Source organism: Hippocampus zosterae, chromosome 11, assembly GCF_025434085.1.
Source record: "Hippocampus zosterae strain Florida chromosome 11, ASM2543408v3, whole genome shotgun sequence".
Lineage (NCBI taxonomy): Eukaryota > Metazoa > Chordata > Actinopteri > Syngnathiformes > Syngnathidae > Hippocampus > Hippocampus zosterae.
The window spans coordinates 21,864,353-21,884,141 of NC_067461.1; the positions used below are offsets into that span (position 1 = coordinate 21,864,353).

Consider the following 19,789-nt stretch of genomic DNA (forward strand, 5'->3'; position numbering starts at 1 on the left):
AACAATGGTGTCTTTGTTTTGAGTAAAGAGCGTAAGCACTCTTCCAAAATGTTGAAAGAGCCATCTTGGACGAAAAAAACAAATGTCTGGAGCCGCAAAAAAATTAAAAGCCTTGTAATGAAGGAACCACGTGTGTAAACCATGTTAAAATAGAATTCCCTCCGCCATAGTTTTCCTTTTTCAAACATTTTTGAAAAAGCTACAGGGAGCCATTAGGGTGGCGCAAAAAAGCTGTACGTGGCTGCGGAGCCGCAGGTTGCCGACCCTCTGTCTATAGGGAGGGATTTGTGTCAAAATAATGCACACAAATACAAATGCGATTTTTGTGTCCACAAATATATTTGTGATTTCCACCTTTTCTTTTATGTTGTGTGTGCTTTTATCACGACTGAGTGTGAATTGTCGAATGTGCGTTTGCGGATCAGCGGACAGGCACATTAATTTTTTACAAAACGTCACAGCTCAACATAAACTTGTTGAAAGGCCATCCTTATTCACAAGGAATTGTTGCGATCTCCACTAAACGGGAACGAGCTATATCCTGTTTTTCATGTTACACGCGTAAAGTGAAACACGGGAAAAAGAGCAAAGAGCAGATCGGTTATTATGCGTTTAGTTTTCTTCTCTTTGTCCGCTGCTGCACTGGCACAGAATTGGAATCAGTCAGAAATGTCTTTCTTGTCTAGACAAAACAAGCTCGACGAAAACAAATTGTTGTTTCCTGACTTGCCTACAACATACGCATAAGAAAAGATCAGATAAAGTCTCGTTTTGTTTTTCAAATTCCACGTTGGTTCTCGTTCAATTGAAACAACAACCCGGCCTCCTAGTGGGCAGAAGTCGGGTGGTCTTTCAACACGTTAATGTTGAGGCGTGACGTTTGTGTCACAAATGCGCGGGTCCGCAGATTCTCAAACGCGCATTCGACAATTCACGCGCGGTTAAGATCAAAACACACACAACATTTAAGAACACATTTGATATATTTATAATATATATTTGTGGATACATATTAAAATCACAAATTTATTTTGTGTGAGCAATTCTGAGATAAAGCTCATCTCACCGCAGAGACAAAATGGCAGCGCTGGTAGACATATGCTGCTTTCGAGAAAAATGGCAAATCCGAGATTGGCCCAGTTCCGACCTCAAAGCGTCCGAGGACAATGTCAACAACAAAGATTCTGATCAATTGTGTGATGTTCTTGTTCATTCACAACACATTTTGACCTTCAGCAAACCTTCACAACTTTCTAAATTATATAAATAAAAGAGTATCTTATCTTCAAAACATTTCATTCGTTTCACCAAATAATTTGACACGGAGATAAGACATGTTTATGCAGTCAGTACAAATCACGCGGTGTCACGTGACGTTATTTTGAACAGCTAAATCAATGTAATAATAAAGCTTAATATTTTTATAATCTTGAAAATTATGTTTTGACATTCACAGTCTGTCTCCATGGGGATCGCCATCACATTGAAGTTAACATGGGGTCCGTGTTTTTTTTCTCCTGACTTTGCTACACGATTTCAGTTCAAAGGGACATTCTAGTGCACTTTTTGAAGTGGGAAGTCTGAGTTCCCACCTTCCCCGAAAGCAGCATAACACTCTTCCCTCAAAACAAAGACTCAACAACGCAACCATTACTTTTTTCTCATTTGGGTGAGAATGTTTGTCGTCCTAACGAGAACTAGATTACATTGTTTTTCTGCAAGTCACTTTAGGGCCTCCGTAACGTTCAACATACAGCACATGTCCTTTCAAATAAAATAAATAAAACGCGTTTTCCATCGACGTGCTACTCTTCATCATCATCCTCATCATGGCAGTGGGTGATCTCCTCTGGAGCTTTCGGGAAGAAATGAGGGGGCTGGATCTCACTGACGGAGCGGGTCATTTGGTTTCGTTTCAATTCCACCTCCTTTAAGTCTAACTCATGGCGGTTTCTTGTGGCCAGCGGCGACTCTTTGTCATTAACTTTCACATGGATGTGCTCCACTGTTGACTCATGGGGCATCTGAGACAGAATATTATCATCATACAATTCATCTAAAAGCTCTAATAATAATAATAATAAAAGTGTGAATGGCCCACCAGCACATGTGAAGCTCTGAAGAGATAACTGAAGGGATAGTAGAGCAAGTTGATGAAGGAGGCTGCATACAGGTCTGCGTAACGCATCACCTGAGAGGCAAATAGAGTCGGACGGGATCCACTACGAAACAAACTTCCCATCATGCCATAGCACATGTCCATGTCATGTGTCACTTTCTGGAAGGGACAGGCAGATTCAATAAATGGGTTTTAATCAGCTAATTGAGAGGACATCTGGAAGGTGTATAGATATCACAGCTAAGGAGGGAGGGGTGTGGGGATTTAAAACAAACTTGAAAGGTATAAAGGTGAAATGTAAATTCACCTACGTATTTTTTTGATTATCACTATCTGTGTAATAGGCAGAGCAGTGGTTGCACCTTAATACGTCGCTGGAGTGAACTGATATCAGGCCTCTCATTGCTGCTGCTATCCAGGTGCCTGTATTCAAAATATATTCACAGACAATTGTCATTGACAACACGTGTGTGAATGTAAATCAGCTAAAGCAGCTCACAGCTCAATTGTTTATTACTAGAATATTAATTGATCCATGCTGGTAATTAATTAATTAATCAGCAAAGACACCAATAGGTGTGGAGATATATTTCCCACCATCATTCAAGTAGCTCAAATTAATCACAAAAAAACCTACTTGTAAAGCTCAGCGAGAAAACAATCCAGAGATTGAAGCTCCTCAAATATAGCTGAAAAGAGAACCTTCATTAATAGATTCAACATAAACCACTTTTCCCAGTTGTTTTTTTACAGAATATAATTTTCACTCTGGCTTCCCTCGGTAAATTGGTGCATCAGACACATTACAACAGAGCTGTGATTGATTTGCTTGTCCCTTGACAACTTGCCAAACTGAGTGAGTACACAGCCAATGTGGCCGGCCATCTCAGTGTGACGGATGTAAGCAGTGAGTCTCTGGTTAACCCTTGGGTCCTTCAAATGAAAAAAAACCCCTAAGTTATGCCATCCATCCATCCATCCATTTTCTGAACCGCTTAATCCTCACTAGGGTCGCGGGGGGTGCTGGAGCCTATCCCAGCCGTCTTCGGGCAGTAGGCGGGGGACACCCTGGATCAGTTGCCAGCCAATCGCAGGGCACACAGAGACGAACAACCATCCACGCTCACATTCACACCTAGGGACAATTTAGAGCCTCCAATCAGCCTACCATGCATGTTTTTGGAATGTGGGAGGAAACCGGAGCACCCGGAGAAAACCCACGCAGGCCCGGGGAGAACATGCAAACTCCACACAAGGAGGCCGGAGCTGGAATCGAACCTGGTCCCCCTGCACTGTGAAGCCAACGTGCTAACCACTGGACTACCGGGCCGCCCTCTAAGTTATGCATTTTACAATTTTTGTAATGATGTATTTTGTATTATACAAACATTTTTTTTTTCAAACACTCAAAATGTTCAGAGGCATCTGTGCTATCCATACATATATAGTTTTTAGTTCTGAGATTTTTTATTCTTTATTTTTTGCAAAAGGAAAAAAAAAATGTGTCTGGAGGTCCCAACCAAGCCCTACTAACAATCCCGATGTGTTCATGTAAAATGCATTGGTTTGAAGCCTCCTGCAAAAAGGCAAACTCATTTGCGATCCTCTGGCGCCACCTAAAAGTTGCACAATTGGAATGACCTCAACCCAACAATGTGGCATGCATATGTCTGTCCAAGCGAAAACAAAGCGATTGACGTAAAAATCGTGAAATGCATGTTTACACATTAGGTTTACGATGCATTCAAAAATATGAATTATAATGGGTCTCTAAGGTGCAAAATATGTAAATTGTGAAGATTACGGAATCAAAACCTTTTTTATTATTGCTGCAATGCCTGAGAATTATCAGCCGGTGACGTCATGAAATTTAGGCCATTTTAGGACCCCCCCATACGTTTCAGCTCTCGTGTTTTTCCGAATGCCTTTGCCTTTGATTCAAGCAAGCGGTGGACTACGAGGGTTAAACTTGACCTCTTGCATACATGTGTGCAGGAGGGGGCCGAACATGAAAAAAAAAGAAGAAAAAAAGTAAATTGTGTGTAAAGTCGTTCAAGCTTTACATAATTTATAGGGTAGCTTTTGGGTGTAAATTACCATACTGGCCCGAATATAAGACGGCCCTGGATTATAAGACGACCCCCTCTTTTTCAAGACTCAAGTTTGAGAAAAGACTTTATGAAGACCAAATTAATTTTTATACAGAAAATAATTACAGTACATACAAAACAAATGATGATAACAATATATTTGAGAGAAAAAGCATGTTATTTTGCCTCATTCAAATCTTAATATCTGAACATTTGAATATGTAAACCAAAGTGCAATCACATTTGTAAATGAATGGCTTCTGGTTTTTGAAACCTAAATTACATAATAACGTCTCCTCAGCTGCCGGTTAACCTGGCCGATCTTCAACCCACTTTTCTCCAGATTGTCGCTACGTTTCTCTATTTTCTGTTATCTCTTCTATTATTTTCTTCTCTTTTTTTTCATACCGGCTATTTTTTATTTTTGTTCTTCGTGCTACCGCTATTTTTTATTTTTATTCTTTGTGACAGGGGTTCACTTTGGCCAGGGGAGTCAAGTTCAGCATTCGCTTCAATGATATCTGGCGCCATCTTACGTCGTGAATGGGCATAATGTCTAGACCCCGAATATAAGACGACCCCCAATTTTTCAGTCTTATTTCAATGCAAAAAACGCCGTCTTATATTCGAGCCAATACGGTAGTTCACAATGTTTCACATTAAGTTGCGTGCTCGCCTTTGACAAAAAATTTTTCGACCTGTCTTAAAATAGTGGTGACTCGAATATGGATTTGAGTGGGCCTAGAGTGAGAGTGTACAAAATTCAAATATTTGCACTCGGAGCAGAATGAAATCTTGTAATGCTGTTGCGTGTTCCGGACCTCAGTGGCAAACAGTTCGTCAAGCCGTTTATCCAGAAGTGACTACCCTTTGGGTGAATGGAAGTAAATAGGAAATTAGCCAGCTGACGGGCATAACATAAATGTTTAGGAATTATGAAACCTCGACTGTTAGCCTTTCTCCTACGGCGCCATGCAGAGCTGTTTTTTTCTCTCTTCTTTTTGGCGCGGGAGCGACAGAATGGTGAAATCTAAGGACGTAAGACTGCTTTAAGAAGACGGATGGGGACGGAGGATGATTATTTTAGCAATAAGTACGGAGGGACGATGACGGAAGGGTGACCCGTTCGCGGATGGAGGACAGACTTGTAAAATAGAGTTAAGTGCGCATCTCTGGAAACAACCTGATTTGGCTTGCTGGTGAGCTGACAGGTATGGCATTTAATTTATTAAATGAAGCTACATCTCGCCTTGGATGTGGATGCAAGTATATAATTATACTTCTCAAAATTATTTGGCTTCCCATCAGCCCACACCGTACCCCCTCCTAGGTCATTCCCCAAAATAATGTGTGCTCCCTACACTGGCAATTGAGATCAAAAACCAACAGCCACAAAACACGTTCGAGTGACTTTATGTAAGGGAGGGGAAAAAGAGAGACTAGACCCATACCGCAAACCACAAAGTAACTCCTTTCCCACATTATCGTTCTGTTCAGATCTGTAGTGTGTCTATGTATTCTTACAGCTCTTTTCAGTCCATACATGCAGCTCCTGGGCCAGCTCTGGTATGACCAGGAAAGTTCTCCAGCCTTGGCGCTTCTTGGATTTCAGAATGTCACCAAAGATGTGGTCACCAATGTAGACAATGTCTTTGCCTTTCGCACCCAACAAGTCACATACGATGTCAGAAGAACCTGTGGGTGCAAACATCAGACAAAATGTTGCAACCTCCTTTTACACGAAAGAAAAACCCACAGTAGTCTCAGAAATAATCTGAATTTGACAAAGTTAATAAAAATTTAATTAAACTGAACCGATGAAAAATATGACAAATATGCTTTTCAATTATAATTCAACAGGATTACAAAAAAAAAAAATCATGACGATGTCTCAGAAAATGCAGAAGGTTCGTAAAACAGATGAGATGGTTCCAAAATGTTCATGGTGGGTGGAGGAAGTTCGGGCCAGGTTAGTGGGTGAAAAAAAACCATTTCACAGTACTCATGGCCGGAGCTACAGGGTGGCCACGGGTGGCCAAGGCCATCTTTGGTGAATCTGTTGTAAATAAAACCAAATACACTGCATGTTTATGACAGCGGAAAACAAACAAGGGTACACAATTTGTGGCCCACCCTGAGATCCTAAATACTATTGCACACCAAATTGAACCTGATCCAAATGACCGTGACCTGTGTTCTACACACATAACATTTGATGGCAGTGGTTGACAGGACCTTGGATTATTTTTTACTTCAAAATGGCGCCGCGAGAGTGGCTGCCTTTGCAGCAGCTCCTATTTTTTGTTGTTCTACTTCTCCTTTCATAACTTTGCTGCTGTGAATTGGAAATTTCTCCATTGCGAGACTAATAAAGGTTTTCTTATCTTATGAAGAACTACACTCTGAGGATATTGCATGAATTATTCTGAAATTATATTTTATGCGTTACCTCCAGAGTAAACAATCCCATGTTGGAGGGGACCAGTGTATGTACCAATCTTGAGTCGGCCAGTTGTCTGAAATAAATGATAAGTGGTGATTATTAGCAGGAATCAATTGTAACCTAAAAGGGTTCTGCCCGACACTAATTGATATGTGCATTCGCCAACACACACTCAAATATACAGCTACTTTGTGAAAGATAATACCAAAAGCATAGTTAACTACTGAGAAAACGAAGGAAGAAGGAGACAAGCAAGACTTCTCAGGATATTTAGCCACCTTGTGGATGCGAGCCCACAAGGTTTGTGTGCCTTTTTGTTGAATAAATCGTCTCCATAACTTTTGTCTTTCATTTATTGTTTTTTAATGCCATTTGTATTACATATGTTTCATGTCTGTGTTTGTGACCAGTTCTCATTGTTACAGCTGCAGCGGTTATGAAGGCTCTATATCAATAAAGCTGTACTGTATTGTATTGTACTTCCTGTACCGTAGCATCATCGAGTGCAGGGGTCGGCAACCCTCGGTGAATTGTACATGAAACGCAGTTTTTTTACAACAGCCACCTGCTGCTGCTAGAAACGGGTGTTGCAGGCTATGATGCAAATCCTCGTTAACAGAAAATGTGAATATTTATTGAAATGTAATATTTATTCTACACATTTTACAGCATTGGAAAACGATATTTGGTCATATTTGGTCTCCTTCAGCAGATGTGCCTATTACGTCGATTGCGATCGACCGGTAGATTGCGGACCGCTCCCAAGACGATCGCTCAAGGGTGTAGAGGAAAAAAAAGCTCAACCATTTGTGTGTCTTTGTGTATGTCAGTAATATATTTTTGTGTCTATGTACACTGCACCGTAATCATCCTATCAGTTTCATTTTCACAAAAAGTATTAAAAAAATAAAATAAAATAAAGCAGGTAAATCTTTAATCTTCGGGGGCGCGTGACTGCGTCACCGGAGGTTGTTCGTGCTCAACAGTCTGCAATTGCAGCTTGTGATCAGAGCTGTTGCGCGATATCTTTTATCGTTATCACTATTCTCATTCAGAGTTTGCTTTGTGTACGATTCACCGAGGGCACGGGCAAAGAATAGAATCTAGAGGGCCAAGGGAAGCACTTTAAAACGGTACGCGTTTGCTACGATGGTTAACAGGCTGCAAAAGTGTGTCGCATGCCAGGCTGTTGCTCATCATGGCGTGCGTGATAACGGGTTGACCGCAGCAGGTTGGTTGATCGAAAAGTCGATCTTCGGTCCAAAAAGTTTGGGCACCCCTGTCCTACAGAAACTATATTAAAACAAACAAACAAACAAAAATCCCTCCCCCATCTTCATACATTTTTGAAAAAGTTCCAGGGAGCCACTAGGGCGGTACTAAAGAGCCGCGGGTTGCCAAACCCCAGTCTATAAAAATAAAGTTGTATTGTATTCCATTCCCTTTCGTGTAGCACCATCTAGTGGATGCATAGCGCTACCGCTATCGTATGCGCCTAATAATGCAGTCCGCCCTATATTTGAAACAACTGTAAAATTGGCCATTCATTGAGGTGCGCCTTATAATCCAAAGCGCCTTACAGTGCAGAAAATATGGTACTTTGAAGTATTATTGGTAGTTGCCTTTATGACCCACACATGGACCCCATTCCCACGACTCCTGTTAACTGCACACTCACTATGTCAACCTGTCGCAGGACTGTCCCTTCTCCAAAGAACACAGGCTTGCGGGCATCTACCAAGATCAAGTCAAAGTAAGACTGCCAAGGTCTGTGGGTTGTACCCAACTACAAAGGAAGCAAACACACAAATATTTCAAAAAGGGGTCTCATGTGCAGCAAAAGACTGAGAGAACGGTCTTTGAGATATTACCATAGGCTGCTGCTAAATCTAAATGCTAAGCATCTCAATTTTAAATTGTGTTTACCTTTGGACCATGCGGAAAATCAAATAAGTAGGTCATTATTTTCTGTAAAGCAGAGGAACAAAGGCTGAGCAAATCCAGACATTCTGGTCCACGATGCATATAGACTTTCTTTCTTTCAACGTTTGTTTTTAGCACTCCCTTTTAGAGGCAAGTGTAAATATCGAGCTCACCTCTGTGTATTTGTAATCACTGTTGGTTGCAAGAAACACTTTGGCCACTTCATTCATGCGGCTCAGGAGGAGAGGAAGCTTTGGCTTGATGGGAGAAAAAAACAAAACAAAAAACCCAGGAATATTATGGGCAATTTTGCCACAATTTTGTTTTTAATGGTTCACAGTTTCTCTCTGAGTATGAAAATTCATATGTTTTACTTACATCCCTGACCACATATTTCTGCAGGTTTTCAACAGTCTTTTCTTTTAAAGACCCCTTTGAAAAAAAAATAGCAAAAGTAATTCACGACACACAAGATGACTATTGTAGAAAAGATCGTTAATCTACCTGGAAATGAACCCAGTCCACAGCATCTCTTACATCCTGGAATATGCTCTTATAAGACATATAAAGATCACCATCGATAAAGCCTGTCTCACAACTGCGGGAAATAAATCCATGTCATTCGGTGGTGCGCTGCAGTTGCAAAATCTACCGGTATTCTTAAAAACGTGATGGAATGATGTAAAATGATTCTGAATATGATCAGCTAGAGGATGAGCTTCCAAATGAAGCTTCACAGTCAGACCAGTAAGGCAGCAATGTGTACTGTTCGTAATTGGGACCATACATTTACCTTGAGTATCGACAACAGTTACTGAAGAAGTCAACCAAGCAGGCGATGAGGTAGGTTTCTGTAAAGGAACATTTATCAACAAAACATTTTACAATGTTTCAAATACATGACATGAATTAAGACATCAGATGGATATGTTTTTTTAGGGGGTGGGGGGATGCCGTTTCCACTATTTGGCAGAATAACTCTGACAACCGATGAATAGGCTGATTCATTAAAAAATATATATAAAAATGAATACTATGATTCAAATCTATTTTCTAAATCAAAACACTATATAACACGAATACGTACACCGTCAAAACGTCATGCCGCTGCCTCATCACACACCCTGACACTCACTATTTGGAGCTTCCCATTTACGTAACCCTTTTTTGGGGGGCATATGCGCCACCATGCGTTAGAATCAAGGAATTACAAAAAGAGTGTTGTACTATGGCTCCAACACAACCAATGACAATTGGCGGCCATTATTGTGGATTCCTTATCACAAATCTTAGAGAGGTACAGCCATTGCTAAGCACATTAATTTCTATCATAACTCAACTGGGCTAGGCGGATGACCACCTCACACACAGTGATGGTTCTGTTCGAGGTTTTTGAATCCGACTCCCTACGGGAAGTGCCTTGAGATACATTTTTGTGTGAATTTGTGTTGCATGATTAAAATCGACTTCTTATGACGGTGAGCATATACGGAATGAAAAGCATTCACATGTAGCACAGATGATATCAGCTAAGTTTCCTTTGAAACCCATGTCAAGAAGTATTGTTTGGGTTTAGATTATTACCAGGCAAGTTGAAGAGCGTGTTCAGGATGTAGAAGCGCTCTGTATCGCCACGCTGAATAAATTTGTTTGGGTACATCTCTCTGATGTCAGTCCTATGTGCAAAAGTGAAAAAAAAAATAAGTTACACAATAACAAGAAATTACCGGTACCGTAATAAAATGCAACAGTATAGTCACACACAACTAGAAGTCACTGTGTGCGTGTGTGTGTTTGCGTGCGTGTAAGAAATTGATCACATTGTTATTTCAGTCCCCATTATCACCAATCCACCCCTACTCCCTTGCCCCAAAATGTCCACATTTAGAGTTTACTACAGTGGACAGTTTATGTTGTCAGGTTACAGGGTGCATGAAAGGGTTAAATGATTCAACATTACTTAGGTAGCATGGATCATACGGTCAAGCCTGCCCTCCTGAATGCCTATGGACCCTTTGAAACTTAATGGGGAAACAATGGGGGAATGAATGCGGCCCACTGCATATGGAACAGTGCTGATTCTTGCAGTTGGTATCACTCTAATGTGTTATAGTCGTGGTTGGAGCTTGCATCCAAACAACGAATGTTATTGAGGCTTTTATTCACAGTAACGAGTGCAAGCACCCTTATCCAATAAGCAGTTTTTTTTTCACCATCATTTTGATTTCACTACAAAGGAGGAGTATTTGAGCTAATACGCCATGTTATTGCTAATAAAATGTTTGGATTTTTACACATTTAACCCCATCATGCACCCTGTAACCTGATAAGTAGCTGTCCACTGTAGTAACTGTAAGTGATTAACCCAAACTACGTTTGACAGTTATGGGCCTTCTGTTTGCATATGGGTCATTTGACTTTTGAAAATTAAAACGCGCGTTTTCTTCCGTTCCTTTTGTATGAATACATTCTACAGTTTCATACGGTGTATGTAAAATCAAAACTTTCCAGCAGCTGCATGAAACGTATCAACAACATGTGCATGAGATCTAATTCTCACCCTCTAATGAAGTTGAAACCGTGCACGCAAACAAGGATGTTCCCATAAGCGTCCACTTTGAGCAGGTTGCCGTGCATCGTGTCAAACACAAGGCCTCTGAGGAAAGAAGAGAGGGAGGTGACTCTTTACAATATTTGGCATTGTGTCTGTGACCAAACTGGAAGCTGCTTTGGATTGTTGTCAGTTCCATCAGTTTAAAACACCAACAAGTATATGGCATTTTAACATCAATGAAAGTGTTTAGTGGACTGACCGCGTGGGGAAGGAAGGATCGTAGACAAAGTTGAGGAGCTCCTGCGGATATCCAATGGATACCAGGCGTTCCACTATCAGGTCGAAGCCGAGCGCCTCATACTCTGGAGATTTATACACTTTATACACACAGGGTGACAAGGTTTTGTTTAGCTGCGCTCAGGAAGAGCATCGACATCACACGCTGTCATTCAGTCTAAAACAGTAGCGTCAAACATATGGCCCGCGGGCCATATGTCTGCAAGGAGGTTCAATCAGGCCTGCAGAATAATTTAAAAGTGAAAAAATGCATAAAAGACACGGAGGGAATATTTTAATAAGGTGCAATTTGTGGAATATCTGCTAGGGGGACACATTGTTTTGATCAGAGTAAAAGACAACATTGTTTTGATCAGAGAGGAAGACAAGAGCAGCGGTCAGTCTGTCACTGAGACAGACTAAACACACCAGACACAATCAAGGACATGTGAATACTTTATTCTTTACACATTCATTAGCACTCTCCTTAGTTTGTAAGGTGTAGGCAGGGGTTACATTTAGATTTTATGCGCACGTGTAAATGGTTTTAAAATTTCTTTCTTTATAGATTCCGTTTAATCTTAAAGTGCGTTACTCTATTTTTCAATACCAATTAAAGTTTTGTGCCTTTGTACAATCAGTGGGATCAGTTGCAATGCATATATGTGAAGTATAAAAGTAAATTGCACATTTATCTAAGGAAATCTAAGATGCTTCATATGTTTTGTAAAAGATATGTTCATTAAATTTCAACATTTTCCGAATGTTCTTGTGCTTCTATAGACCAAAATAAAGGAAAGACATTATTTTGGTTATTTATAGAAGTATGGTATAATTTTAATGGTCCGGCTCACTTTACATCTACCAAGGCCGCATGTGGCCCACAATGAAATGAGTTTGACACCCCTGATCTAAAACATCCATGTCAGAGGCAGTGCTCTCCATATTTGTACATGATTGCAAAGTAGTGAGTTTTATCCAGCTCTTAAATATTCCATATGAACCAAAACGGTATCAGTTTACTGATATACGGTATCCACATGTAGCTTGTTCAACGATTTGGGCAAACGGCCGTATACGGTTTTCCAAACCACATGAAAGTGAAAACTCGCTTGCGCGAAAATATTTATACATGAGCAAATATATATTCAATTAACACACAGTTATGGTCCTTGAGCTCTCCGTAACTTGGAAGTTATTTTCCCAGCCAGGTTGCTTGATTTTGTAACGTGGATGGCGATGATATGAACCATTATAAAAACTAAAAATCATATAAACACCCGAATGCTGTTGAATTCCTGACATCACGGCACGTTGACATAACGCGGCACATCACAATGCCAAGAACAGCAATGGTGTTACAACGACAAGAAAAATAATTAGACTACTTAATTATTCAAAAAATGAACGCCGTTATACTTAAACGCCATTATTCCCAACACCGGTTATCTGAGAGCAATTTGGTCTCTGCATTCACTTTCTATTGCCCTAAACTCTTCAAGACTCTGGCAAGGGTTGGCAACGAGCCAGCCTGATCACCATCCTGATCATTTGAATCAGATGTGTTGGCGGAGGGAAACTTCAAAAACAGGCAGGACAGGAGTTGCCTACTTTGGCAATGAACTACATTATAGTTTATTTGAAAAAAAAAACATGGGATTTGAGGAGTGCACTATGTGAAAACATTTTTTTTGTAGTTCCACGTTGAGTGTGACTGACTGATATCAGATTTAAATTCTATTTGTACTGTTCCAAAAGATGGATGTGTGCAATCACATGAAAGATTTTATACCGCAGGGGTTCACAAACGCTCAAGCAACACTTACCCGCCAAAGTGTAATCCATATCAAAACCAAAACATTTGATCTTCTCCATTGCTAAGCTTCTGTTGACAAACACCCTGCAATAGGAAATTAGTGTTGGTTTAGAAACATGCACAGAAACTGGCACATATCTTGCACTAAATGATGGAGTGGATGAAGTTAAAACATTTAGCTTCTGTTGACAATTTTATCTTTGAAATGCTTGACACAGACCACAGTTATGTGGCAATCAATCTGTGTCAAGTTTCGGATAAAAAAAAAAAAATCAGCTCAAATTTTTATTTCGCTTGATGGTCATGGACACCATGTATTAGGAACACTGCATATGCTATTCAAAATCCCAAAAATATAGACATTTTTATATTTTTTTTACACACTTAAAAATGTACTGTACAAAAAGAAAAATTATTTTAAACGTTCATTTCTGGTGAATCCATGAACTGCAGATTTAAAGAATTCAAATAACAACATTGTATAGCAGGGAGTCAACCAGCATCGTCACCAGTTCTGGCTAAGATGTTTCACAAGCACTCCTCAGCGTTTCTTGGTTTTGCCTCAGAAGCAAAATACTTGATGTTGTCGCACAATGCTCGATTGGATTTAAATCCACGGATTGAGTTGGCCACTTTAGAGAGTTAATCTTGATGACACTGAATCAAGATGCAACCCGATTCCTCATGTATTTGTGGTCGTTGTCTTGTTGAAACACATTTCAATAGTTCCTCTTTCCCAAAAGGAAACATGGCCTCGTCAAAGAATTGGATGTATTGTAACTGATCCAAGACCATGGCATATAAAAATTGCACTACCATGCTGAAATTTTCTTTACAGTGTGGCTTCAATGGTGCCGTTAGGGTGTGGGGGTGTTTGCCAAACCGTCTGCAATGACTAGACCACAAAAGAACATTCTTGCCTCGACAACATTTGTGCAGTTCTTCTTGAACCGACGAATGCCTTCTTCGACACATTGGAACCCAACATTGCTTTTCCCTGGCCAGCCGTCCTGAACTGGGATGCCAGTTCACATGTGCTCGATACAGTATTGATCAACTCTATGCAACGCAGACGTAAAGCTGTTCCTAGAAACAATGCCTGTTAGAACGACGGTAAATTGTCATAAAGTACTTCACAGGAGCACCACATCTTCAAGCAATTTTCAGTTTATGGGTCAATGACATCTAAGCATCTAAAACAGCATGTTCAATATAGATAGATGTCAAGTCTGTATTTGTATCCAGAACACTGTTTGAACAGGTCTCATTTACTGAAGTTCTTTTTTGACCATTACTTTAAATGTTCAATTTTTCAGCAAAATATGTCAGCTGGTGCAACCAGATATTTAGAGAAACATACAGTGTATGCATGTAACCCCTATTTTAATCAGAATCAAATTTATTGTCCAAATATGCAAAAAACACACAAGGAATGTACTTCCCAGTTACAACCCATCTAGGGGAACGTAAACATTATTTGATCATTGTGTCTTTTTTTCCCTCTCACCATTTATTAGATTGTTGCATTTTGTACGTCGGTTTTAAGTATTGTTAACATCCAATTTTATACTCAAACAGAGGAGAATTCCATCCATTCATCCATCCATCCATTTTCTGAACCGCTCATCTTCACAAGGGGCACCCCCTTGAGGCTATCCGAGCTGTCTTTGGGCAGCAGGCAGGGAACACCCTGAATCAGTTGACAGCCAATCGCAGGGCACTCACAGACGACCAGCCATCTGCACTCACACTCACACGTAGGGACAATTTGGAGTGTTCAATCAGCCTGCCATGCATATATTTGGAATGTGGAAGGAAACCAGAGTACCCGGAGAAAACCCACACAGGCCCGGGGAGAACATGAAAACTCCACACAGGAAGGCTGAAGCTGGAATGAAGCCCCGCACCTATGCACTGCGAGGTCGACACACTAACCAGTCAACCACCAGGTCGCACGGCAGGAAATTTATTCCGCAAATTCTTTTGAATACAATGACTGCACACATTGCATTTGGAAAACATGTGATCACTTGAACCAATCATTCATTGGTTTAAATTGGTTGTACCGTTGACAAATATTGGTTGTACCACCTGACAACATGAAATGATATGAAACGTTTGAAATAGAAATGTTTTAGTCATCAGTCTCTAAGTTTCTTTAATTTAACATCTAAAGTGAATTGATTACCGGTAGTTTCCTTGTAGAGCCCATAAAATAAAAAGAAAAAAAAGAAAAGAAAAAAACAAATAAATGAACACATAAAAGATATTAAAAACATTGTTTCATAAATGTGTACTGAACATTACACTTTCAAAAAAATTAACAATAGCTACTAAATATGAACTCTTAACAGTTTCCTGAAGAGATTCCTCTGACCCCAGGATTTCTTTAACTTGGCCCAGTCTCAAAACTTTGACCAGTGTGAGGTAGCTAGGTGCCTTAGGTTATGCAATAACAAAAAGAACACCTTTGATCAATCTGTGGTCACATGAACAAGTTCTTTTCACATGACCACAGCATGGAGCAAACCTGAACAACTTGAGGGAGCTGGCCCGCATGTGGCAGTCCATCATAGGTCACACAATGGCAAAATTGCTACTCAGGTCTTGAAGAGGCTGCTCTTTTGATGGCTCCTCAAAGCCACTTTTGACATGGCTAGCCAGCCTGTAAGACCTTTGAATTGACAGTTTGGGGGGAAATGATGTAACACAGTCATTTGCTCCCCCCAAGTGTATGACGCATGAGTGCAAACTTTGATGTGTATGACCGGCGCCCATTGACTACTAAGTCTTTTTTTTTTGTTTCCTCCCAAACTTAAGAGTTACATACCTTCTTGCTTCTTACTACTACAGTGCTTAGCACACAGGTGTCAAAGTCAAGGTCCGGGGGCCAGATCTGGCCCACCACGTCATTTAATGTAGCCCCCCGAAATAAAATAATGTTTGTCAACTTGCATGATCCTTGCTAAAATCTGTATCAAAATATCAAATTGTCATGTATAATAAATGATGACATTTTGCAATAAATCTGGTAACCTGTTTACACTCACTTGAACAATAATTGACGATTGTAGTTGACCGATTTCAAAATTAGTAATATTTTAATTTTGGTGTGTACAAGTAATAATGTGATGAGCCAACATTTTTGTGGTTTCACTGTCGTCACTCTGAAGGAAGACTAACTCCAAAGTGGCCCACGACAAAAAATAGTTTTGACACCCCTGCCTTAGCACAATTTTGGGTGATGTACACCCTGTCTTTGAGTAGATCTCAACATAAAAGCCCCCAAATGGTCATTTCTTAATGGGCTATCTAATGTCTGCATTATGCCGATGGAAGTATAACTGCAAACACTTTGCAATTTTTTACAGTAATAAATCATTTGTAAACCATGTCAGTTGGGTGGTACTAGCATTGCAAGTCAAAGTTTTTCTTTAGAAAAATCAGGCTGCCTCTGTAATGTTTTATTCACATAATCCACCATAAGGAGAATATATATATATCATATATACACACACACACAAACATCCAGTCATACCTCGGTTTTCGAACATAATCCGTTCCACAAGGCTGTTCAAAAGTGATTTGTTCGAAATCCGAAACAATCCTATTAGCCTATGATTCGGGGCTAATACACTATGCAAAAAAAAAACAAAAAAAAAAGTCAGATTTGGGTCTGCTCACAATGAACGTTACATGAGGAAGCGTCACTTCCTCATGTAAGGAAGCCGAGAGGAGTTGAGTGGCGTATTCGAGTTTGCTCAGTTTGGTCGGTTTTTGGTTGTAATTCGAGGCGTAAAAATCAAAAATGTTCTGGTCGAAATGCGAGTTGTGGTCGATATTATAGTTAGTATATCGCCATGCAACCCATCTTTCCTGCTAGCGTAGGTTAGCGTGAGACTGCAGTGCATTAAGACTTCAAAATAAGGTTACATCGTGACCTGAGCATCAGAACTCCCTCATAGACTGAGGCCCCCTTGCAATGTATTTTTCCACAGCACCACACACAGCAAATACAAGCTTTGAGATAGTCAGACATTTAGCTTTCAAGAAATAATCACGGTTTACGATACTGTGTGAATAGCAAATGGAACAAAACCGCAAAAACAAACACACAAAAAAACAACTGCTGAGTGGACTCGATGGTGACCCCCCCCCACCCCCCTGCCCAAAAACAAAAAAAAAAAACAGCAGTAGACTCTATTCAGTATTTGCTGAAGATGCATACAATAAAACTGACACAGACCTGTGATGAGTTTCACGTTGATATTTCTTGAGGGTGACACAATCCATGTTGGCTGGGAGCTCTGCATAGTTCTGTAGACGGTCACTCCAAGAAGTCATCATCTTATGCCGATACAGTTGTTTCTGCAAAAAAAGAGCTGTTTCAGTAAATCTTTCAAGTCAAGCACGGGCAGATGCAAACACTGATTGAAAAGGTGGATATGTTGCTTGCATGTTTCAGTTTTGGATGGGTATCCATCCATCCATTTTCCAAACTGCTTGATCCTCACTAGGGCCGTGGGGAGTGCTGGAGCCTATCCCAGGCTACTTCGGGCAATAGGCGGGGGACACCCTGAATCAGTTGCCAGCCAATCGCAGGGCACACAGAGACGAACAACCATCCACGCCCACACTCACACCTAGGGACAATTTAGAGCGTCCAATCAGCCTGTTTTTGGAATGTGGGAGGAAACCGGGGCACCCAGAGAAAACCCACGCAGGCCCGGGGAGAACATGCAAACTCCACACAGGGAGGCCAGAGCTGGAATCGAACCCGAAGCCGACGTGCCAACCACTGGACAACCGGGCCACCCTTGGTTGGGTATATGCCCAGAAAAGCCCCCAAAACAAAACAAAAAAAATGTGCAATTTACTTTTATCATTCACATATATGCATTGCAGCTGATCCCACCGTTTGTACAAAGGCTCAAAACTTGAACAAGTAATTGGTCTTGAAAAATATAGTAATGCACATTAAGATTAAACGAGATTCATAAAGAAATTATTTTTTAAACCATTTACACATGTGCATATAAAATCTAAATTTAAACTCTGCCTACACCTTACAAACTAAGGAAAGCGCTATTAAATGTGTAAAGAATAAAGTATTCACATGCCCTTGATCACGTCTGCTGTGTTGGGTCTGTTTTAGTGACAGACTGAGGTGTTTCTTGTCTTCTTCTCTGATCAAAACAATGTTGTCTTCTACTCTGTTCAAAACAGTGCCTTCCGATTCATTCCGTGTCTTTTATGCATTTTTTTCACTTTAAAATTATCCCACGGGCCTGATGGAACCTCCTTGGGGCCGCTTCCGGCCCATAGGCCGTGTGTTTGACATCCTGATTGAGAGTGTTCCATTAGCCTGCCATGCATGTTTGTGGGATGAGGGAGGAAACCGGATTACCTGGAGAAAACCCACGCAGGCATGGGGAGAACATGCAAACTCCACACAGGAAGGCCAAAGTGGGAATCGAACCCTACACCTCTGCACTGTGAGGCAGACGAACTATCCAGTCTATCGCCGTGCCGCCGATTGTGTAAAATATCGTCCAATTTCCATGAATGCTGTAGTTAATTGTTATGACCATAGCTTTATTTCTGTGATCTTTTACAATGTGACACTGTCACATTTGTTTGTACACTGTTGCCCTAATCCAATCCCACGAACAACAAATATGAAACGGCATCATCAGAGCAACATTGCATTATGCAGGTGTACCCAAACGTAATAAGCTTTTATTTTTCCAGTTTCACACTTGGGCATTTCTTTGCATTTTACGATCAAGTGACGACGCATAAAACGCATAACAGATTTTCCGTTTCTCCTGTTTTCAAAATAAAGCAACTGTGGAGAGGAACTCGGTAATGATTTTTTGATTCAGAAATTTATCATTGCAGGGTATGAGGATTTGTTTCTTGATACTTTTGCACAATTCTTTCACAATATTCTTAAGTTTAAAGTTGATCTTCCATACAAGAGTAGATTCGAGGCGAACCTAAAATTAGCTTCATGCTAGTTAACATTGAATGTCCGGTGCTTCTCGGACACGGCTAAACTGAGCGAGACCAGCTGCCGGCAGTTATTCATCTCGGTGTCCACCACGGAATGCTTGTACAAACATATGTTGGTTTTGATTCGCTTGAACAGCGATGTTGTTATGTTCGGAAATAGTAAGAATGACAAGAGGCACAGGAAGAAAGCGCAAGCACTCACATTCCACAGGACGCCATCCAGTCGATGGACTGAGCATGCGCACGACGTGTGTCTCCAAAACGTGGGTGGGTTGGTTACCCGACGGACCACTTAAGGCAGGGGTGTCCAAACTTTTTGCCAAGGGGGCCAGATTTTATGTGGTAAAATGCCGGGGGGGCCGACCTTGGCTGACATTCTTTACATTGAACAACAATATTGTTCAACAAATTTTAGTAAGCCAGTCTTTGTACATTTCCATTTTTATTTTAATTTCAACAATCTTAAGAATTTTTTTTGGTTCATTTGAAACAGGTATATCACATGCAACTGCTTATTCACTTGACTTTTTCTTAAACAGAAGTCTCCTGAGTG

General features: G+C 40.6%; 2 protein-coding genes across 4 annotated transcripts in view; both read right to left on the minus strand.

The window, feature by feature from the left end:
• si:dkey-191g9.5 (rap1 GTPase-GDP dissociation stimulator 1) overlaps positions 1 to 19,789 on the minus strand; it is a 214,079-nt gene that overhangs the window by 157,474 nt on the left and 36,816 nt on the right. The gene's annotated exons all lie outside the window — the stretch shown is intronic.
• nt5c2a (5'-nucleotidase, cytosolic IIa) lies at positions 92 to 19,526 on the minus strand. 2 transcript variants are annotated; one of them, XM_052081120.1, is made up of 19 exons: positions 19,439 to 19,526; positions 17,468 to 17,589; positions 13,232 to 13,305; positions 11,389 to 11,506; positions 11,136 to 11,231; positions 10,160 to 10,251; positions 9,369 to 9,426; positions 9,080 to 9,173; positions 8,954 to 9,007; positions 8,749 to 8,832; positions 8,579 to 8,620; positions 8,331 to 8,438; positions 6,659 to 6,725; positions 5,734 to 5,904; positions 2,757 to 2,808; positions 2,482 to 2,542; positions 2,102 to 2,278; positions 1,751 to 2,024; positions 92 to 1,634 (listed from the first exon to the last, which is right to left on the minus strand). In XM_052081120.1, exons 2-18 carry the CDS (start codon positions 17,566 to 17,568, stop codon positions 1,806 to 1,808), a joined length of 1,668 nt encoding a protein of 555 aa, XP_051937080.1. In that variant the 5' UTR covers positions 17,569 to 17,589; positions 19,439 to 19,526; the 3' UTR covers positions 92 to 1,634; positions 1,751 to 1,805. The 2 variants fall into 2 exon arrangements, with proteins under 2 accessions (XP_051937080.1, XP_051937079.1); XM_052081119.1 differs by lacking the exons at positions 92 to 1,634; positions 1,751 to 2,024; positions 2,757 to 2,808 and having other exon boundaries at positions 2,135 to 2,278; positions 19,439 to 19,522.

Excerpts from the sequence above, each read along its gene's own strand:
- nt5c2a (XM_052081120.1), bottom strand. The coding sequence starts at position 17,568 with ATGATGACTTCTTGGAGTGACCGTCTACAGAACTATGCAGAGCTCCCA. Across the intron at positions 8,439-8,578 it reads ATTTTCCGCATGGTCCAAAG|TTGGGTACAACCCACAGACC; the intron begins GTAAACACAATT and ends CTTCCTTTGTAG. Across the intron at positions 2,809-5,733 it reads TGTATGGACTGAAAAGAGCT|CTATATTTGAGGAGCTTCAA; the intron begins GTAAGAATACAT and ends TTCTCTTTTCAG.